The 23,423-nt window shown below is 49.6% G+C and overlaps 1 protein-coding gene across 1 annotated transcript in view; it reads right to left on the minus strand.

Annotated features, from left to right (window-relative positions):
- BMP7 (bone morphogenetic protein 7) overlaps positions 1 to 16,614 on the minus strand; it is a 75,944-nt gene extending 59,330 nt beyond the window's left edge. Inside the window, exons 1-2 of the mRNA XM_011978147.1 lie at positions 16,532 to 16,614; positions 4,241 to 4,433 (exon numbers count right to left, since the gene is read on the minus strand). Of these exons, the coding sequence (XP_011833537.1) occupies positions 4,241 to 4,433; positions 16,532 to 16,541 (203 nt within the window). The 5' untranslated portion in view covers positions 16,542 to 16,614. The remainder of the gene's footprint in view (positions 1 to 4,240; positions 4,434 to 16,531) is intronic.
- Between the last annotated feature and the right edge of the window lie 6,809 nt (positions 16,615 to 23,423).

Consider the following 23,423-nt stretch of genomic DNA (forward strand, 5'->3'; position numbering starts at 1 on the left):
ATTCCTCCTACCACATCCAGCCCCATCTACCTTCTCAGGTTCAGGGACCAAAATCATCAGGGCGTCCCCAGGGAGCTTGTCAGAAAGGCAGAAACTCAGGGCCCCCATCCCAGGTCTGGTTGAGGGCAAGAGCCTCTGCCTAGGCTGAACGTACCCAGGAAGCTGAGCCCAGGCCTCCTCTGCCAATCCATCCTGTGTGGTGGGGACAGGCAGGGGGCAGCTCCCTCTTCCTCAGAGTGACTCAGACTGCAGCTGATCCAAATCTTGGCCCTGGAGACCACACTGAGGTCACCCTCCTGGCAGCCGAAGTTGCTGAGATGAACCAGAGGACATTTTCATCCAGCTGCCGACATCATCTCGACCTTGGTGGCAGCTGACTCCCTTGGAGCAGATTCTGCTGCCCTGACTGGCCTTGGCCTCCCAGGGAGGTTCTCATAGGCCAGCTCCCAAAGCAGAGTGTGTCGCCTACATGTGGGGCAGTGCTGCGGAGCAGGGCAAGCCTGGGACATGCTTGGGGAGAGACGGGGAAGGCTGGGATGGAAGATGCCAGGTCCCAGTTCCACAGTAGAAATAGGGCAAACAGCATGACCCCTACCCCAAACATCCTCACCTTCACCTGGAACCAAAGTCTGCACCAACGGGGAGAGTAGCAAGTCCAGCTCCTGGAATTCAGGCCCCAGCTGGCCTGGCCTCAGGCCTGGGGTTCAGAAAATGAGGATAAGACTCCGATCCTTTAGCAGCCCCCTCTCGCCCCGGCGAGGCCTCTGGAGCCAAGGCCACTGTCCCCAGACCTGCCTCTTAGCCCCTACTCGCTCCACAGCCCGCCAAGGGCGGATCCAACTTGTCTTTCCAGCTGTCTGGGGCCGCGCTTTAAACAGAGCCACAGGGCTGTGGAAGGCCTCCAGCTCAGCTCATTATCGGAATTTAATCTGGATTCCGAGAGATCAAGAGGACTCAGTGGAAAGTGACTCCCACAAGGGGAGAGACGCTGAGGCCGACCCGAAGCCAGCTAATCCCCGGCACCCCCGGGGCTTTCCTGGAGCTCAGGCACAACTTGTCAGATGTCCCAGCCCTGCACAGCTGGACGGCTGGCGGCACAGAGACCGAGGCAGCCACACGGCGGGGGCAGCAGGGCAGGGTCTGGGCTCCCCTGGGCTGAGATCTGCAGGAGGCCTTCAGCTGGAAGAAGCCGTGCAGGCCCAGGTTGGGGACACGCAAAGAATAGCCCCATCTCTGAACAGGCGAGCTGGCAGAAGTGTACGGGATTCAAAGAGCATTTTCCAGCTCAGGGCTTTGTTCCCACCGGGAGACTGCAGAATTAGGGGAACTGGCTCAGTGGACATACACAGGAAGGCAGTGCCACAGCCACCACCCAGGGCTCTTATCTTCCCAGGGAGGTCTTGCTCCACTTCCTGCCATGATGACGATGATACTAACGCAGGTGACCATTTATTGAGCACTTCCTGTGTGTGAGACACTGTTGTAAGTATGTCACCCCCTTCCATCCACAGCACAACTCTGGAAGGGAGATCCAGTTATTATCCCCATTTTACAAAGGAAAAAACTGAGGCTCTGAGAGATGACTCTTTCCCAAGGTCACACGGGTACCTGGTGGCAGGATTTGAATCCATGTTCTTAATAGCTGGGGAACTACATAATAGGGGTATCTTGGTTCTAGATTCAAAAACAAAACAACCCGTCCAAAAAAATGAATAAATAATATTTTTTTAATTTAACCATTTAACGTCTGAAGAATGGAGGCTTTGCTGCAGGAGGCACAGGAAGAACATGTAGAAACCTAAAGAAAGCGGCTCGGTCTTTCCCTCCACTGCTTCTCACCCTGCTCCCTTCCCTGCTCAATGCTCCCACCTGCCATGTCCTCTCCTCTGCTGGAACGTGAGCTTCCAGAGGGCAGGGACTCATGTCTAGTTCGTTCTGGTCGATGCCCTCAGGCATGGCATGCAGCAGGTACCTGTGCTGAGCGGGGACTCAGCCACCCAGCAGCCCAGAAGCCCCCAGGAGCAGGACCCCAGCACCAGAATGGGCATCCCCAGCCCAAGTTGCTTGTTGCCAGCAGCCTGGCAGGGAGGACGCCTGGAACGCCCATCCCTGCTCCAAACACAGTGCTCAGGCCTGCTGCCCAACCCTGCAGCCCTCAGGATCCACCCCGTGGATCTCAGGCAAGACAGCAGAGACACCTCAGACCATGATGGGACCAGGTACCCATGAAGCCAGCAGGAAGGACCAAGAGCTGCCAGAGCTGAGTGGAGAATCCAGATAACAGCCTGGACGCAGAGGCTGTGGTTTCACCCTAAGAAAGAAGCTCCCTGGCTGCTGGGAGTAGATGCCGATGTTACCTCCCAGGAGAGCTGCTCAGCAGTGTCTACCAAAGCCACCCACGTGTGGGCTCTCTGACCCCACAATTCTACCTCTAGAACTTTATCGGACTGATAGACATGAACAGGTGTGTCAGCGAGGGTACCTGCCCTGCGGCACCGTCCATCATAGAACAGAGGGGCCAGCGTGCACACATGAAAGACAGCACACCCCACGCTGTGGAACAGTGAGGTGACTCAGAGGACGAGGGCACCCCGCGTGAACCACTGGAAAGGGCTGCCAAGGTTCATCATCCAACGATGAAAGCCAGGGGCAGGGCTGAATGCACTGTGGGGTGCCACAGGTGAAAACAGCAACACAGATCCCTTCGCTGATTTCAGGAGACTCAAGTAACTGGCAGCAGGGGCTGCCTCAGCAGGAGCTGGGAGCCTTCATTTTCACTGTGGTTCCTTCTCTTTCCTTTTGATTTTATACCATGAGCATGTCTTGCTCACTCAAAAACTTTTTTTTTTTTTTTTTTTGAGACAGAGTCTCGCTCTGTCACCCAGGCTGGAGTGCAGTGGCACCATCTCGGCTCACTGCAACCTTCTCCTCCTGGGTTCAAGCAATTCTCCTACCTCAGCCTCCCAAGTAGCTGGGATTACAGGCACGTGCCACTATACCTGGCTAATTTTTATATTTTTAGTAGAGACGGGGTTTCACCATCTCTACTGGGGTTGGCCAGGCTGGTCTTGAACTCCTGACCTCAAATGATCCACCCACCTTGGCCTTCCAAAGTGCTGGGATTACAGGCGTGAGCTACCACACCCAGCCTAAAAACAAATTTTTGAAAGAAATATCGTTCATAAGCGTGGGCTCCAGCTTTGCAAACCTGGGCTCATGTCCTAACGTGGCCACGTTCTCTCCGGGTGGCCTCATTCTTTGGCTTCGGGCCACTTTAGTTCTCCCCGTTTTACAGATGAGCCACCACTTCTGAAGGCTACTGTGAATGTGAAACAAGATATCTCAAGTGCAACACACTGGAAACGCTCAAGACAGTTTTGTTTTCTTGGTACTTAGATGACCACCCCCCCGCCCCCGCCAAATAGCAGTGCTTGGCAAACGTGGCTGTGATGGTTCTTCTGTCCCTGTCTATGGTAACAAGTCCCCTTTCTAGCTGAAGATGCTAGGCCTGCACATCACAAGGAGGTGCCCACAACACCTTTCTTCCATTAATTTCCCTGCCCAGTGTGAACGGTAGACGTCTGACAGCCTGAGGGGTCCAGTAACCCAGGCATTAAGTAATAGCACCTTGGTCATTTCCGCCTCCGGACTGTCTGAATAGAATGCACCTGCTAAATGTCCCAGCCCTTTTTCTTAGCCTCCTTACCTCTCACAAGACCTTGAAATTAATGCATCTCGATAAATTAAAGACTTTCAACACACACGTTTGGTTTCTGACCTAGTGATTCTTGGAAGCTAAGAGTTCTCTGTTTATTTTTGGTTTGGGCTTTTTTCTTCCCCTAACATTTTATTTTAGATGGCCACCTTAATTGGTTGCCTGACATCGTGCACTGGGTTTCAGAGTAAGGAATGGGAGAGAGGTAGCCCTTCAAAAATGTTTCTTCCCCTTCCCCTTTTCTTCTATGTCCCTTAGCACCCAGCCAGATCCAGACTGCCTATATATACCCATATGGCACCATGCATCCTCGGGCTCCCTGGCCTTCTACTATTCCTGAATTCGTTGTCGGTCATGGTTTTAAGAAAGTGACATACACCATACACCTTCTTTAGAAGGGATAATCTGGTACAGGGCCTGGAACATGGCTGCACCAATCTGTCCCATCCTCTGGCCATCACCCCCTTTTTCCTCTGCCCCCAGAGGAAACTCAGCACCTCTCCCAGATACTCGTATAGCACCCACCTGCCCAAGTGCTCCTGGAGCACCTGATAAACGCTGATCCGGAACGTCTCATTGTCGAAGCGTTCCCGGATGTAGTCCTTGTAGATCCGGAATTCGGCTGCTGTGACAGCTTCCCCTTCTGGGATCTTGGAAAGATCAAACCGGAACTCTCGATGGTGGTAGCGTGGGTGGAAGAATTCCTTGTCATGTTCCACTGGAAGAGGAAGAGAACACACACCAACACCGACAGCTTATTAGTGTCTGGGTTTCACTCTCAGGCTCTGAGTTCAAGCATCTTGCCTAAGCTAGATGGAGGCATTCCTGTTGCCAGTGACCCCAGTGACAACTGCTCCTTCCGCACTGACACACTGCAGACTGGAGGGTCACGGGCTCAGACCCCACGGTCCCCATGGTCATCCTGAACGACAAGAGCATGATTTTGCGTCCAACCTGCTGGGAAAAGTAGAGCACTAACCACAGCCATTCAAGAGGTCCTGGCCAGACTCAGGTCCCAGGGGCTCAGGCCTGGGTTGGAATCGGGCCTTAGCCAATAGCCAATAGAGTGGCCCTAGATAAGGTAACAAAAAACCTCTATGGAACCCGATTTCATCATCTAAAAAATGGGGATCATAATCCTCCTTCATGGGTTGTGGTCTGGGTTGAATGATCTCATTCACACAAATAGTTTAACATCTGCTAGGGCTGGGTAACTGTTAGCTATTGTTGGTAAGCAGAAACCTTACTGTGCCTACTACGGGACATCTCTAGGACCAGGGGTTCTCAGCCCTGAATGCACATGAAAATCATTGTGGAAACTTTTAGAAAATATCGATGTCCTGGCCCAGGTGTGGGCTGGTAAACATTTAACAACCGGCTCTCTGGGACCTGATCTGAAGCGCCTGCTGACTCCACAGTGTAAATACCACCGTCTTGGCAGATTCCAAGATACCAATGTGAGGTTGCTGGACATGGATGGCAAGAGAAGCACACAGCGAGCTCCAGCACACAGCTACTCCTACCCCCTCCTGAACCAAGGGAATCAATATCTTTTTAAAGCACCCCCAGATATTTCTAATGAGGTGCCAAGGTTTACAGCCACAGCAGTAGACTAACAGCAGTAAAAGAAGTGAATGGCAGAGTGGGGGTGGGGGTTGAAAATGACTTCAAGACAAAATAAGGCAAAAGGCCTCCACCCTTGTGCCTTCTTCTGGCAGCAATATTAGACTAAGATGTCATTTCCATTTCATGAATGATAAGCACCAGGATGAACGCCCAGGAATGGTGTTTCTGGGTTGAGTGCTGTGGCTCCTGTGGATCATGCCCCCTCTGGACCAACACAGAGCAGGAATGACACTGGGAGCCACAGAGTGCTGGAAGGGACAGGATGACCACACTCGGGCCAGTGGGCAGAACCTCCAGACACCTTTCATCTGCTGGGAAATACAAGCCCATCTCCACTTCCTGTCTGGGGGTGGGGAACTGGAGAGAGAAGGAGAAAGAGCAGAACCAGTTTGGCCACCAGATTGGTCAGAAGAAAGGAGAAATACGATCAGCAAGCTCCAGCTCTCAGGCTGGGTTATGGCTGCCTGGTTCCCAGTGGGACAGCAGGATGGGAACACCAATGAGGAAGAAGTTCACAGCACTGGCAGCCCCAAGACCCCGGCTGCACTGTTCCATTAAAAACAATCTGGTTTAAACCTTAACAATAGTCCAAAAAGAGAGCAGGGTGAGGGCAGGGAGCGTGGGAGAATGATCTACTCAGGCTGTTTCCTATCAGGAAGAAGGGGCAGATGAAGTCCCTGAGGCTGGGGGCTCTGGCTGGGCACAGGAGCATCCCTGTCTTTGGAGACACCTCAGGAAGACGACCTTTGAACCACAGGTGCTAGAATCCTGGGCCATATATGGAGAGCTGGCAGGAGGGAAGGACTCTCCAGAAACTGTTCCAGGGTTCCTCCAGATGACAGCTCTCCTTGTCACAACACGCCCCTCATGCCCACAAGGAACCCTTCTCTCCTGACTAATCTATGGGACAGGTCATGACTCCACAGTGTAAACACTGCCATCTTGGCAGATTTCAAGCTACCAACGTGAGGTCACTGGACATGGATGGCAAGAGAAGCACACAGCGGGCTCCAGCACACAGCTACTCCTACCCCCTCCTGAACCAAGGGAATCAATATCTTTTCAAAGCACCCCCAGATATTTCTAATGAGGTGCCAAGGTTTACAGCCACAGCAGCAGACTAACAGCAGTAAAAGAAGTGAATGGCAGAGTGGGGGTGGGGACTGAAAGAGAGAAGAAGGCCATGGGGACGTCACCAATCCCCGCTCCCCGCGCTTTGATTTACAGAGAAGGCAGGAGTCTCTGTAAAGCGCAGCCACTTGGGAACCAAGTGAGCCTCTGGAGGTGACCCCAGGTGGGAAGGCAAGGCAAAGGGTCTGACTGTGTACCATGGGACTGGCCGGGGCCAGTCCTCTGTCACCTTTCCAGTTCAGTCGACCCTCATGCCAGCCCTAAAAGGTGAGCAGCCCGAGGAGGTGAGTACAATCCCACATAGGTAGGTGGAGCATGCACCTGAGACCCAGGAGGTGTCCAGTGACCTCCTCAGAGTCAAAGACCCGGGATTCAAGCCCAGGTCCTGCCCAAACCAGAGGCCTGAACCACCATGCATCTCTGTGGCTGCATCAACAGCTCAGCAAGGGGCGTTCCTTTGCTTGCTTGCTAGAACTTTTTAACTGCACTGCTGCATACATGTAGCATGTGTGTAAACCAAAGTAAACCCAGTCATGGAGATTCCTCTGGGTTAAGAGACAGAACACCCAATTTCCCTCCCTGGACTTCTCAAACTATAGGTTAGTTTTGCCTGGTTTTGAACAGTCCCTGCAGGGCCTCATACACTATACCCTCTTTTGTATCTGGCTTCTTTCATTTAGCAGTGCTGGTGTAATTCATCCACGTCACCGTGCATGCTCGTTCATCCTCACTGTCGTATGACAGGCCATCGTTGTATTAGACCACAATTCATGTATCCATTCTACAGTTCATAGGCATTCAGGGAGTTTCCAAATTGGGGCTCTGAAAGCAGTGCTGCTATGAACATCATAGGGCATGTGTTTCATGCCTAGAAGTGGAATTGTGTATGTACAGCTTTAGTTACCCTGGAAGCTGTTCTCCCAAAGCATTGCATCTAAGAGGTTTTGAAGAGTGTGCTAGGAAAGAGGTGGAAGAGGCCAGGTCTGCCCATGAAGGAGGTGGCACAGTCTTGGGACAATTCATGGCTTCTCAAGTGTTTTTCTCCAGGGGACTCGGAGAGGTGAAGCACAGATGAAGTCTTGTTCCAACCATCTCTGTTCTCCACCGGAGCACGGCCAGGCCTCCAAAGGCCAGGAGGAGCCTTTGAGGTGTGCCATGATTCAACTTTCAGCAGAGAGGGTTGCTCCTGCAATCATGCACAGGAGCAAAGTGCAATGCCTTGAACATAGTGGGTCCCCAGCAAACCTCAGTTCCCTGCTCCCAGCGCTGGATGAACCCAGCTTCAGAACAGCCCCACTGGGAGATACACAATCAGACTGAGCACAGAAAGGGGCTGGGGAACATCTGCTTCACAACTGAGGACAGCCGAAGAGCCCAGAAGTGCAAAGCGCATGTTTACTGAGTGCTTACTCTGTGAGCCCCACACTGAGCACTCTTTGCCAGCATCTGATGGAACCCCACGAGGCAGGATTATCCCCATTTTACAGATGAAGAAACTGAGGCTCAGGGAGGCTAGGTAACTTTCAAAGGTCACAAGCCAGGTGAGCGGCTGAACTCCAAAGCTCACCCTCTTGACCTTCACTCTCTGGAGCCAGGTGGCCTGAGTTTGATCTTGGCTGTGCCACTTACCAGCTGTGTGACCTTCCCCAAGCTACTTAATCCCTGTGTGTTCCCCTCTCCCTAGAGATAGTAACAATGGCCCTTTCTCATGGAGTTGTTGGGAAGATCACAGAAGCCATTTGCTCACAGGAGAAAGCCACAGGTGAGCCATTTGAGTCTGCCATTGTTACACGTCCTCCAAAACAATGAGCCAGAAGAATGACAATCAATGCAGAAGAAGCAATGTGTGCTGTGGGCATTTACACAGTGCACTTATGATTACATTTGAAAATAAAAAGTGCAATAGACCGAACAATAAAGATATGTTTGAATAAGCATGACATAAACACAGGTACAATCATTAGAGTCATGCCCAATGAAGAAAGAAAACACTGATACATAATCACAAACACAAGGTTTGTTGCAACAGCTGCAGGTACAACTGTTTTTAATATGTAAGATAAACTGTATCTTAACTGTTAAGGTATCGGGGTTACAAGGTTTCTCTTCTAAAAAGCAACTCAGGGATAAAGTGAGGAACTAAATTTCTTGCAAACATTTGTGGGCTCCTTGGTATGGCTTTCTGAGAGGATTTCCTTCATTAATTAATTGGAGACTATGAGAAGCAGGAGCCACAATATTACTCTATTCTCCCTGAAACCCACATTGTCACATGTTCTGAAAATAATTTTGTACCCTTTATCAAAGAAAGAGCAGTCATGAAGTACACACAAACACACACACACACACACACACACACACACACACACACAAATAAGCAGTGGATAATTCAAAGTCCAAACCAAATTCCAAATCTCATCTTTTCAAGGTTTTCCTTTTCTATGGAAGCCACTCTACAGCATGGAATCTGCACCATTTCAACTCAAGTCTCAAGACGATTGAATTGTTACCACTAAAATAGGTAGAAGCTTGCATGTATTTTTCCGGTGAAAATATGTCTTTATACTTTCTTCTCAAGTTACTGTATATAGTTGATTACCCAGGACTTGAGTTTTAAACTAAATGTCTAGAGTTGACATCTCCCCATGCCCACGGAGAAAAGCTTCCTTAGGAAGCCAAGAGCCTAGGATTCCAGCTTTTCCTCCCTCTACCTCGTTACATCCCAGCACCCCAAGGGCTGAGAGAGCTCACGGGCATTAACAAAGGACTTTCATCTTCAAAAAATTAAAAGAGCCTAAATCCCCAAGACCAAAAGATAAGTCCAAAGAAAATGGGTTCCAGAAAACACCATCCTGACAGAAAGCAGCCCCGTCGCTGTCCCAAAGACAAGACCGACAAGACCAGTGTCTTTCTTTTACAAAAACCCGAAATAGCCCCAGAACAGACCCCAAGAGGGGAAATTCTGGGCTGGAGGGTGTCAATAATGGGTTAGAGGCAGGTAGGAACAAGAAGCTGCCCACTTGGGCGCGCCCCCCCCCCCACCGCCACGTGATCCTTTGCCATGTCAGGGAAGACTTATGTCCCAGATAGGAGTCACACCTGCCCCCAGCATCACTCAGGAGTACCTTGCCTTTCCCTAACATCTGGGGTTCTTCCTCCCACCTACAGTTATGAGAAATATTCAGGCAAACCCCTAAGTTATAGTTGTCTGATACAAAGGGAGGGCCACAACCGAAGAAACTGGCAACCCACTGTGTAGACTTGCAAAGGGCAGCTCATGCTTAAACAGAACCTGCAGTATTCAGAGTCGTGCTTTATGGGACAGTATTTAACACCCTAAAAATTAGGGGTATGAACCCAAATATATGCATATGTACAGCTGTACATCATAATACACAAAACTAAAATGAACACAATAAATGGTTACCGACACAAGAAAACAGCACAGAAGATATATTTCTCCTGTTGCCTGGGGGTCACTTTGTGCTGGGCATAGCTCACCAGGATGAGCAAAGTTGGGGCATGGCTCACTGCAATGCACAGGTGATAAGGAGCCTTGCCCATGTCCCCCCACCCCCACTCCCCATCCCTCGTGTGTCTGTCTCTCTTGGAGAATCCATCATCACTGTCCCGGTTGAGCCATGGGACTCCAAGGGAGCCACCATCTTGTTCCATGACCCTCTTCTCCCCAGTTGAGGGACAGGAGGAAGCCAGTCTTAACCTTGGCCACACATAGGCCTTCTTTTATTTTTATTGGAACCTGGTATGAAAGAGCCCCTGTTCACTCTCCCTGCCTTGATTTCTAAGGATGTAATCCAGTGCGCTGGGAAGCCCCTTGCCAGCACCCTGCAGGGATGCCTGGTCTGTGAGAAAGAAGCTTCCAAGTACAGAGGACTGAGGCTGGAATTGAGGAGAGAGACCTGCTGGGTTGATCCCCTAGTCTGGTAGTCTCTGCCCTTCCTGAAGTTTGGGTTTCAGCTCTTCCAATCTACGAGTTATGTTGAAATCCTTCAAAGAAGTCCCCTTTAAGCTAACTCTAGTCAGGCTGCTGCCTGACTGCAACCAAGGCAGTTCTGAGCAAAACACACACAAGCCCAATTGTATATACACCCAGAAGTGGAAACGGATGGGCAGGAAACACTCCCAGGTAGCTGTGTTCTCTCCAAATGACCATTCACCATGAAAACTGCTTTCTTCAGACTTGGATCATTCCCAAATGTAAGGCATCCCCCTTGACTGAGCTCTGTAAGAACAGGACCCATGACTGTCTCAGCTCTGGATCCCATGCCCTGCACAGCCTGATGCTTAGCAGGGTCTCATAAATCTTCCACACTGAACACATTCCTCTTCACGCAATTCCTTTCTAGTTTAAGTAAACTACTTTGTTGATAACGTACACACAGTAAGGCACACAGACAAGCGTTCAGGAAGTGTGATGAATTTCCACAACGTGAATACACGTAGAGCAGGACACAAAACATTTATTACCAGCTCTGAAGTCGTCCCGATAGGGGCCCCTCCCAAACACCAGTCCCTGCTCCCCTAAGGCTGACTGCCTTCCTAATACCCAAAACCGCAGACTGGCTCTGCCTCCATGACACCTGACTATGGAATCACAAATGTGTTCTCTTCTGCGTCTGCAGCTTTCGACAGCCTCACTCATGTGGTTCTGTGTACCAGTGGTCCCTGCATTCCCACTGCTGTCTAGAACCCTGTCGTATGAATAGGACACAACTCATTTTTTTATAGTCATTTGGGGAGTTTCCAGTTGGAGACAAACCGTGCTGCAATGCATACTCCTGTGCATGGTTTCTGGTGAACACGTGTCCACTGGGTAAATGTCTCGAAGCAGGACTTCTGGGTCAGAGGGTGGGCACGTTCAGCTTTAGTTCCACATCTGACTGTTTCCATGGCAACAATTTTGGGGAAACAGGGTATGAGGCCAAAGGAGACATAGTCCCTAAAGAGATCGTTCATTTTCGCTGATGTTGGCAAATCCCAGTGCCTGTGTTTAGGTATGAGGAAGGTGGGAGGCAGCTCTGCAGGTGGTGGTTCTTCCCAAGAGAGGTGCTGAATGGACTCTTAAGGAAGAACGGAGGCCCACTAGCCCCAGAGGACAAGGAAGCGCACTACTGGCAGAGGGAACAGCATGACCGAGGGCCCAAGAGACAAGAAACGGCATGCTGGAGAGTTTGGGTGAGAAGTTTGCTGAGAATAACAAGAAAAAAGCAACAAATTCCTCATTGGGAAAATGCCTGAATGTCAAGCTAAGGGGTTGATCTTTGATGTCATCAACCATGATGGCTTCCTCCCTTGTTAGACACAAAGCAGTGCCCTGACCAGATCTATTTTAGATAGAGGACTGGTGACCCTGTGGAAAGTGGATTGGTTATAGGGAGTAAGGACAGAGGCAGGGAGCTCAGAGGCGGCTCTGGATCAGAGATGATGCATACCCAGTACATGCGCCCTGCTCCTGCCTCCTGGCACCTGAGGCAGGCATCACTAAACAATTGCAACACTCTTCTTAATTCTGGCACCCAGGCAGCCACTATCAATCCTGACTGGCTCAAGAGAAAAGATGTTAGCATTTTCCATCCCTTGTCAGGACCCCAGAAGTGTAATGGACCAGAAGTGCTTCTCTAGGGGAAGGGACAAGACAATGGATCAAAAGCAAGCATATGAAGAGGGGGAACTAGAGGATGCTGCCCACTGCTGGCCTGGAATGCCAGGAGGGCGATAACACCATCAGTAGATGTCAGTGCAGGAGAGACTGCTCAGGTGAAGTGGTAGGGAAGAAAACACGTGTGGCTGCAGACAGGTGAAACTTGAGATGACCTGCAGAAAATTCAACTGGACAGTTGAAAAAAGAGGTTTAGATAACCCTGGAAAGAATGCTCAAGCTCGGAGCTGTTGAATTGGGTTTATGGATAAAGTTATGCAGGAAAAATGCATTTATGATGAGAAAGACCAGCATGGCCTTGAAGCAATATTTTGGGACTGCCTGGGAGAGGGAGAACCATGCCACCAGAAGGACTTGGTCCAAAGGAAGGGCAGGACCAGAGGACAGGCAGGGCAAGACGGCCCAACAGTGGCCAGATTCAGAGAAAGGGGGCAGGGAGATTCCTCTTCCAGTGACCATTCACTGGATTTGGTCACTGGCTGCTCAGAGACCTCAGGAAGCAGCACTCATGGGGACAGCCATGCAGAAAAAAAAACACCTGACAAGCAAGACTGTGGCCAGTTGCATATGAAAGATATTTGTATCCATGAAAAGGGAAACCATCAGCCCAGGCAAAGCCGTCTTCATTTCCTCCTGAAGCCGCTCTCCCAGCCAGGGCTGGAAAGAGTTGATAAATGGATAGTAAATAATCACCCAGCAGCTCCTTCCAAAACTTTATGGTCTTCAGAAAAAAATTGGTTAACCTTCCAGACTATGCGGTCTTCTCACTGCCCCCAAAGATGCTGCTAAACTATGAGGCAGGAACAAATATTTTATGAGCGAAGGGATGCTTTCCAGGCAAAAACCACAAGTCCAGCATTAAGAGTTCCTCACTCAGAGTCTGGTTTCTGTGAGCACAGACTAGTCCAAAGTGTTCTTCAGCTCCAGTTAGGGGCTGGGGACAGACACCTGCACCCCGCTTTAATGAGGATGAGGCTCAAGGAACTAAAAGAACTTATCAAAGTCTACATTATAACCAGAAGTTAGAACTGGGTTTTCACGGACCCGAGGACTGCTTAGGGCCCCATATCCCGGCACTTCCCGGGTGCCCATTTAACTCTGAAACTACCAACCCTGGCTCGCTCTTTTCCTGGAGGGCTATAGCTCATCTGGAAGGTTCTGGCACACACCAGAACTCACTGGAGCTAACTTATCCCGGCTGCTGTTAGAAGGCAGTGTACGGCCCGCAATTTCAGGGATGTGAAATTTGATGATGACTCTTCATTCATTCATTCAAAGATTTCCATGGCAAGATTAAGGAGCCTGAAAAAGCCGCCAGAGGCATGCAATAACTCCACTACTCTAACAGGAAAATGTTCTCTTAATAACACGAACAGCCTGGGGAGGCCACACTGACATACGCAGCTTTTGGGAGAAGGGAGGAGAATGCCCTATGCCCAGAGAAACAGAACATCGCCTAGAAGTCGACAATGATACGCATTGTCCAGATAACACCTCCACTGTACTCATTCAACAAGGACTGTCTGGCCACCCCAGCAAGGACCTGAGAGCCCTCAGCTGTACTGTAGCAGAGCAGTTCGTAGAAGCTCCCCTAGATCGCAGCTCTGACAACCTATGGAACCCCTAAGCCAGGTAAACAGTCACCATTTTCTAAAATTTTATTTTTAATTGTGGCAAAATACACAGGATATACAATTTAATATTCTAACCACTTTTATGTGTACAGTTCAGTCATTTTAAACACAAGGGACGCCATTCTTGCACATCCAGTCTCCAGGACTCTTTTCATCTTGCAATACCGAAACTCCGTCCCCATTAAACACTAACTCCCCTTTCTTCCTCCCTCCTCCAGCCCCAGGCAACCACCCTTCTACTTTCTGTCTCTATGAATCTGACTGCTTTGGGCAACACCTATAAATGGAATCACACGGGATGTGTCCTTTTGTGACAGGCTTATTTCACTTAACAAAATGTCTTCAAGTTTCATCTGTGCTGTAGCCTGTCAGAATGACCTTCCTTTCTAAGACTGAATAATATTCCACTGTATGGATGGGCCACGTTTTGTTTATTCATCCCTGAATGGTGGGCTTCCACGTTTTTGCAATTGTGAGGAACGCTGCTGTGACTACGGGTGTGCAGATATCTCTTGGAGACCCTGCTTTCAAATCTTTTGGGGATATACCCAGAAGTGAAATTGACGGGCCATGTCGTAGTTCTATTTTCAATATTTTGGAGGAAGCACCATACTGTTTTCCATAGTGGCTACAGCATTTTACCTTCCCGCCAGCAGTCGGAAAGAGTTCCAATTTCTCCAGATGTCCACCACCACTTGTGATTTTCTGTTCTGTTTTGTTTCATTTGATGGTGACTGTATTAGTCCGTTTTCATGCTGCTGACAAACACATACCCGAGACCAGGAAAAAAATAAAAAAGAGGTTTAATTGGACTTACAGTTCCACATGGCTGGGGAGGCCTCAGAATCATGGTGGGAGGCAAAAAGCACTTCTTACATGGCAGCAGCAAGAGAAAATGGGTAAGAAGCAAAGCTGAAACCCCTGATAAACCCATCAGATCTTGTGAGATTCATTCACTATCGTGAGAATAGCATGGGAAAGACCAACCTCCATGATTCAATTACCTCCCCCTGGGTCCCTCCCACAACACATGGGAATTCTGGGAGATACTATTCAAGCTGAGATTTGGTGGAGACACAGCCAAACCCATTTCACCCCTGGCCCCTTCAACTCTCATATCCTCACATTTCAAAGCCACCTATGCCTTCCCAATAGTTCCCCAAAGTCTTAACTCATTTCAGTATTAACTCGAAAGTCCACAGTCCAAAGTCTCATCTGAGACAAGGCAAGTCCCTTCTGCCTATGAGCCTATGAAACCAAAAGCAAGCTAGTTACTTCCTAGATACAATGAAGGTACAGGTATCGGGTAAATACGGCCATTCCAAACGGGAGAAATTGGCCAAAACAATGGGGTTACAGGGCCCATGCAAGTTTGAAATCCAGAAGGGCAGTCAAACTTTAAAGCTCCAAAATGATCTCCTTGGACTCCAGGTCTCACGTCCAGGTCACGCTGACTCAAGAGGTGGCTTCTCACGGTCTTAGGCAGCTCTGTCCCTGTGGCTTTGCAGGGTATAGCCTCCCTCCCAGCTGCTGCTTTCATGGGCTGGTGTCGAATGTTGAGTGACTGTGGCTTTTCCAGGCACACAGTTCAAGCTGTTGGTGGATCTACCATTCTGGGGTATGAAGGACGGTGGCCCTCTTCTCACAGTTCCATTAGGCTGTACCCCACTAGGGACTCTGTGTGGGGGTTCTGACTCCACATTTCCTTTCCCCACTGCCCTAGCAGAGGTTCTCCATGAGGGCCCCACTCCTGCAGCAAACTTTTGCCTGGGCATCCAGGCATTCCCATACATTTTCTGAAATTCTAGGTGCAGATTCCCAAACCTCAGCTCTTGACTTCTAGGCACCCACAGGCTCAATACCATGTGGAAGCTGCCAAGCTTTACCCTCTGAAGCCACAGTCCAAGCTGTACATTGACCCCTTTCAGCCATGGCTTAAGTGGCTGGGACACAGGGCACCAAGTCCCTAGGGTGCACATAGCAGGGGGACCCAGGGCCTGGCCCATGAAACCACTTTTTCCTCCTAGGCCTCCAGGCCTGTGATGGGAGGGGCTGCCATGAAGGTCTCTGACATGGCCTGGAGACAATCTCCCCATGGTCTTGAGGATTAACATTAGGCTCCTGCTACTTACGCAAATTTCTGCAGCAGGCTTGAATTTCTCCCCAGAAAACGGGGTTTTCTTTTCTATCACATAGTCAAGGTGCAAATTTTCTGAACTTTTGTGCTCTGTTTCCCTTTTAAAACTGAATGCCTTTAACAGCATCCAAGTCACCTCTTGAATGCTTTGCTGCTTAGAAATTTCTTCCACCAGATACCCTAAATCAGCTGTCTCAAGTTCAAAGTTCCACAAATCTCTAGGGTGGGGGCAAAATGCCACCAGTCTCTTTGCTAAAACATAACAAGAGTCACCTTTGCTCCAGTTCCCAACAAGTTCCTCATCACCACCTGAGACCACCTCAGCCTGGATTTTATTGTCCATATCACTATCAGCATTTTGGACAAAGCCATTCAACAAGTCTCTAGGCAATTCCAAACTTTTCCACATTTTCCTGTCTTCTTCTGAGCCCTCCAAACTGTTCCAATCTCTGCCTGTTAGCCAGTTCCAAAGTCACTTCCACATTTTTGGGTATCTTCTCAGTAACGCCCCACTCTACTGGTACCAATTTACTGTATTAGTCCATTTTCATGCTGCTGATAAAGATATACCCGAGACTGGGAAGAAAAAGAGGTTTAATTGGACTTACAGTTCCACATGGCTGGGGAGGCCTCAGAATCATGGCGGGAGGTGAAAGGCACTTCTTACATGATAGTGGCAACAGAAAATGAGAAAGAAGCAAAAGTGGAAACCCCTGATAAAACCATCATATCTTGTGAGACTTATTCAATATCACAAAAACAGCATGGGAAAGACCGGCCCCCATGATTCAATTACCTCCCCCTGGGTCTCTCCCATAACACGTGGGAATTCTGGGAGATAAAATTCAAGTTGAGATTTGGTGGGGACACAGCCAAATCATATCAGGGGCCATTCTGATGGCTGTGAGGTGGGCAGCCAGCATTTTAGAAGCCCTCCCACTGGCCTGGCTGCCACTTCACATGTCCTGTAGATCATCTCATTGAATCTTTATGAAAACCCCACTCAGAGGCAGGGGCACACATCATGCCCACTTTCCAGATGAGGACACTGAGGCTCAGACCGACTCTTGTCCAGGGTCACACAGCTGATCTAAATCCTCAAAGGTCCGTACTCTTCCCCACTCAGCCATACCAACTCTCTTCCTCACACGGGAGCTACCAGTGACCTCTTAGCTGTGGTGATGATTCGACAAGGACACCTCTGAGCTGAACCACGCTCTTGGCACACTTAATGTGCTCGCCACATAAATCTCCAAAGCTAAACTCAAAGTGAAGGCTCTGCATCCGACTCAGCTCCCTCCCAGGCTTGTAAATTTTGCTCCAGCCTAATGCCAGTCCTTGAGGGAGAGAGGCTGACGGCCTGAAGGTTTTGTAGCATTCACCCATCTCCTCGTCACCCCTCCCCAGGCCCCCAGACTGGGGGGCAGGGCCCTGCCTGGCAGAGGGCACACAGGCAGCATTGTCTCCCCTGTCCCTGAGCTGCTTCACCTCTCGAACTTTCCACCAAATGCTTCAGCTGCCAGCAATACCACCTGGAGTCCTACCCGCCCGGCTCTCCGAGAGGGTCTTTGGAGACACTGCCGCCTTGTTAGGTGCCGAGGGGCTGCGTCCAGAGACATGAGACCTGGAGGCGAGACCACAGGCGGGCCAGGCATCTCCCAGGCCATCCTCTAGTCATGAGCCCTGAGTCTGCAGCCTGCACAGATGTTGGGGTAGGGGCCAGAGGGAATGATTGTACCACAAGATTAAACACTTCAATGTCAACATGTGTGCAGTGTTGCTTGAACAATGTTATCATTGTGAATTGAATGAACCAAAGAGTTTAGGGGATGGGGCAGGGAGAGGGAGAAAAGATGGGTTTAATTATCTCTAGAGCTGAGGCCAGTTCTTTGCCTAAAAAAACCCAGACGCCCATAGAGCTGAAAAGAAAAATGGGCTGCAAGCACATGCCGCTCTTCTACTACAGACCCAGGCAGCCCCCTGGCCTATGGCTTCCCACCTCACAGAGGGAGGAACGCAGTCCCCAGGGATTTCTGAGTTCCAATCCCATCCTCAGCCCATTGAAATTGAGGGAAAAGAATGAAAAGTAGTTACTATCTTCACCTAAACCAGTGGTTCTCAGCCAGAGCTGACTTTGTCCTCCCCTCACTCCGATGAAGGCACCTTGGGCAATGTCTGGAGTCATTTTTGGTTGTCATAACTTAGGAGGGCGTGCTCCTGGCATGTAGTGGGTACAGACCAGGGACACTGCTAAACATCTCGCAATGCTCAGCATGGCTCCCCATCCAACCCCAAATGTGACTAGTGCTGAGTTGAGAGTCCTTGACCTGAACAGACAGGCAGAGTTCAAGAGGGTCAAGAAACCTGGGGTTTGGTCTCATCTGAACTGTGAGCTGGCTGGTATAACCCCAGGCTCACTGGGCCTCAGTTTCCTCCCGTAACAAAGGAAAGGACTGAATTTCTCTGAAGTCCCTTTTCTCACCTATTAGACTGTACCATGTAAAGCTGCTGATACTCTACCAGTTTTGACCTGTATGCGGTTCACCCTAACACCTCAGGGCAGCTTGGAGGCTCTATCTGTGCTGGCTGGTAAGGCACACTGAGACATATGGGGCTACTAAGCGCAGGAAATGTGGCCCCCGTGACTGAGATCTGAATGCTTAATTGTATTTCATTGTAATTAATTTAAATCTAAATAGCTGCCAGGCACAGTGGTTCACACCTGTAATCCTAGCACTTTGGGAGGGCAAGGTGGGTGGATCACTTGAGGTCAGGAGTTTGAGACCAGCCTGGCCTGGCCAACATGGTGAAACATCGTCTCTACTAAAAATACAAAAATTAGCCAGGCATGGTGGCACACGCCTGTAATCCCAGATACTTGGGAGGCTGAGGCACAAGAATGACTTGAACCTGGGAGGCGGAGGTTGCAGTGAGCCAAGATGGCACCACTGCACTCCAGCCTGGGCAACAGAGCAAAAATTCCATCTCAAAAAAATAGAATAAAATAAAATCTAAACAGCTGCATGTGGCTCATGGCCTTCCTCGTGGACAGCCAGATCTCAGGTGTCCCCATCACTGCAGAGGTGCTGTTGCCCACACTGCTTTGTTGCACCAAGGGCTTGCAGGGGCCACTGCAAATGGGGGTCCTTGCCTATGTTCTCAGAGATGCAGGAGAAAGTTTTTCTTTAAAACCTTGGGATTGGTGGCTCACGCCTGTAATCCCAGCACTTTAGGAGGTCGAGGCAGGTGTATCACTTGAGTCCAGGAGTTCAAGACCAGTCTGGCCAACATGCCGAAAAGCTGTCTCTACTAAAAATACAAAAATTAGCTAGGCGTGGTGGCACATTCCTGTTGTCCCAGATACTCGGGAGCCTGAGGCACAAGAATCGCTTGAACCTGGGAGGCGGAGGTTGCAGTAAGCTGAGATCGTACCACTGTACTCCAGCCTGGGTAACGCAGCAAGATGCTGCCTAAAAAATATATAATTAATTTAAAAAATAACGAAATGGCGTTCCCAGTGTGAGAAATTCTGTGGAAGCAGCAGGAATTCAACTCCTGACTTGCGGGTTTGAGGCCTGGCATGCGGGCTGTTCAGGTATGAGGATCCCCACTCTGCTCATGGGGTCACCTGGGGAGCAAACATTCCCCATCAAGCACCTGGCGAGTGGTATCCTGCTGATAACTGTCAGACATGCCAAGTTCAAGACGGCAGAGGCTTTGCTCCAGGCCTGCCCGGGCACCGTGGCCCCTCCCCACAGCTGAGTTGGTCTCACCCCCACCGACACTCTCCCTGGGCCTCCTTCCCTCTCAGCCTCTTTCATTTCCCTCCCATAGCCTAAATATTGCGATTATTTTGGTGAGAGGCCTGCTGACCTGTTTCTCCGCTGTACTCTCTTCTAGATTTTAACTCCAGGAGAGTAAGAACTGAGCAAAGGAGCAGGACTCAGGTTTCCAGAGCAGAGCCGGGCAACAGGGCGAGTCTCGGCTCTGCCACTTGCTGGGGCGTGTCACTCCTCTTCTGTGAAATGCAGGTGGAGCTAGTAATAGCACTGACTCCACTGGGCTGCCAGTTAAAGCCCGGGAGTACAGTAGACCAGGCACGCTCTGCCTTCAGGATGCCCAGAGTCACACGCGAGCTTATTAAAGCACAGGCCACTCGGCCCCACTCCCAGCATGTCTAAGGTAGGTGGTCTAGGGTGGGCCCAAGAGCATGTCTAACACATGCCCAGGTGATGGTGATAACACAGGTCTAGAAACCCCACTTTGAGAACCAGAGGAAAGGAGAGTGTCCATGGAGTGCCTGGCACATGTAATAGTCTTGGAAGCTATTCGCTCTGATTGCTCTGTTGCTTAGCACTGCTCACACACCACCTCCCACACTCACTTGCTGGGCACTCAGCAGCTTCTCCGGAGACTTAGTGAAGTGGGTTTTAAAACTCTCTCCATGAGCAAATCAGGAGGAAGACACCCGCTCCTCAGCCTCACTCAGCCCAGGATGCAGGAGAGAACTGGGGTTGAGCATGGGCCGTGGGGCCTGGAGGTCTGGTTCACACGCAGGCTCTGCCAATCACCAGCAGTGACCCAGGACAAGCTAACCCACCTCTGGAAGGCTCAACTTTTTCTCCCTATAAAACGGGGACGGACAGAGGCCCCCAGTTCTGGGGCTGTTGGGAGAATTCAAGGACATGGAGGCTGGCCACCAGGGAGGGCAGCAGAGACCTGTGCCTTGCCTGCTCCCAGCCAGGCCAGAGCAGGCCCCAGGAGCAGCCAGGTGGGGGAAGTGAAGCTGCCGTCCTCCCTCCTTTCCCCAGGACAGGAGGGGCCTGCTCAGACCTTCCCCCAGAGCAGCCAGAGACGCTTGGGTCAGCTGGGCAGACACAGCTGGTTTAAGGTATTTTAGAGGCAAATCAAATCAAATGAGAATTTATAATCCTTCCTGAGGCCTGGGTTCCATCAACCTAAACTCATTAGGCCCAGGAGATGCAGGTGCAGTGAAGGAAAAGACGGTTCTGCCTTTCCTTCGTGCCCAGCCCTTGTCTCCCTTTCAAAATAAGAGTCTTCTTTAAAGCCACACTCTGTCCCTGGACCAGAGTAATCAGCTTCATTTCTGAAAACAGGATGGTGCAGAGACGTACAAAAGCCACCCCAGGGGCTGATGGGGGAGATTTGGTGGGAACTGGAAATCTTGGAGAGCCTCACTCATTTCAAGTCCACACTGTAAGAACTCGAACTTAAATTCCTAAGCTAAACTATCAAAACACCCTTAAAATTGCATGGTTGTCCTTTGAACCTATTTCTGGTGTGGGAAGCAGAAGAATATGAGATCAAACCAAAAAACTGGTGTGTTTTTTTTTGTTTTGTTTTGTTTTTTGTAAATAGAGATAGGGTCTCACTCTGTCACCCTCAGCTGGAGTGCAGTGATGTAATTACAGCTCACTGAAGCCTTGGACTCCTGAGCTCAAGTGATCCTCCCGCCTCAGCCTCCCAAAGTGCTGGAATTACAGGCATGAGGTACCCCACGAGGCCCAGAGAATGGTTTTTAAATGACATTTTGTATTCTATATGAAATGTAATTGGAAGAGTTGCAAACAGACTCCCAAAAGTTCTACTTGGGATCTTCTTTCCAAATAATTGCTCCTGTGATTCGTGATTTAAAAGTATTATTGTACAATTAAATTTACATAAAGCTTAGAAACAGGCAAGATTAATTTATGCTACTAGAAAACCGGACAATAGTTACCCCTGGGTACAAGTACAAGGGGGTTCTGGTCGATTCTGTTTCTTAATCTACACACTGGTTACCCTGTGTGATTGCTTTGCAAACACTCACAAGTATTCTTGATTTCTATGCTATTCTGCACATGTTACACCTCAATAAGCAGTTTTATTAAAACTCAATGAGCAGTCTTATTCATAAGTGTTGTTAGCTTTACTCACTGCCAGCTCTACTCAACATACACGTCACCATACTAAGAGGCACAATCAATTCAACAGCAGCTCTTTGGGAAAAGATACCAATATCTTAATCAATTTAAAGACATCCTGGTTTTCAGAGACTTTGATAAGCAAATATATGGAGCATTAGGCCTGACACACATAACTGTAAAACCCCCAATGTGGCTTCCTCCTGCCCTCATGTGAGACTCTCCAATTAGCATTGCTGTTGACTGGTCTGCTCCAAACCTATCCTTCAGGCCTGAGAAGCAGTTCAGGATCAAGTGTAAGAGGGAAGGCTCAGGAACTGGATCTCCAAATCCAATGACGCTTAACTGGGTATGTGTTCTTGGGCCAACTACTGCTCTCTGCTCATTTATCTGCTAATAATAGCCCCCACCTGAAATGGCTGTCATGAAAATTAAATAAGTTAATATTAACTAAAGAAGACAGGCTGGGTGCAGTGGCTCATGCCTATAATCCCAGCATTGCGGGAGGCCGAGGTGGGCAGATCACCTGAGGTTGGGAATTTGAGACCAGCCTGGTCAACATGGTGAAACTCCGTCTCTACTAAAATATAAAAATTAAGCCGGGCGTGGTGGCACGTGCCTGTAGTCCCAGCTACTCGGGAGGCTGAGGCAGGAGAATCACTTGAACCCAGGAGGCAGAAGTTGCAGTGAGCCTCAAGATTGTACCACTGCATTCTAGCCTGGGTGAGAGAGCTAGACTCCATCTCAAAAAAAAAAAAAAACAAAAGAGGACAAAAGGGTGCTTGGCACATAGTAAGCCTTTGACAAATATTCGCTACTGGGATGATTATTACAATGGCTAACATAGCTGCAATCAGACAGTAGCCACACCTCCACACCCCAGCCCAAGCACAAAGGGCCAGAGGCTGACTCCAGCAACTGTGTTGATGTAGCCTGGTCTACCCTCTAGACCCAACTGATTCATGAGTGAACATGTGATTCAAACTGCTTAAGAGCCTCTCCCCAAAAATTGTAGCTGAATGTAGTAGTTCAACCATATGACTAAGAACCCCAATTTCTTCTTTTTTGCTCTGTCATTTTCTGCATGTTGACTTGTCTCACGGTCACAAGATGGCTGCTGTGGCTCCAAGCAACATGTCTTCACAAAACCACATTCGAGGCAAGAAAATGGGGAAGAGAACAGAGACTTCCGTTTGCTCAGCGGCCACTTATTGGAAAGCAAAAGATTTTTCAGAACCACCTCTCAGCTTCTCCCCTAATCATCTCTTCAACCAATAGGCTTAAGGAGGCACCCAGACCTATCACCTCAGTCTCCCATGGGAACAAGCAGAAGGAATATAGGTGCCCAGAACCCTTTACTAGAAAACATTTGATCAGGCTCTCAGTGTAAGCATGAAGTTCCACCATTTCGCCAGGACAGGCAGGCGTTTCTTTCAAGCAGCTCTCCACCCTTGGCTAACAAACACTGACACAGATTCTTAAAATGCTTTGAGTCTCTTGATCTGTTCATCCTCCACTCAGGGGAAACAGGAGCTGCCTGTCTCACAAGCAGAACTCAAACCAAGCTCCACCCCAG

The sequence above is a fragment of the Mandrillus leucophaeus genome, unplaced genomic scaffold (genome assembly GCF_000951045.1).
Source record: "Mandrillus leucophaeus isolate KB7577 unplaced genomic scaffold, Mleu.le_1.0 Scaffold19, whole genome shotgun sequence".
NCBI classification, from domain to species: Eukaryota; Metazoa; Chordata; class Mammalia; order Primates; family Cercopithecidae; genus Mandrillus; species Mandrillus leucophaeus.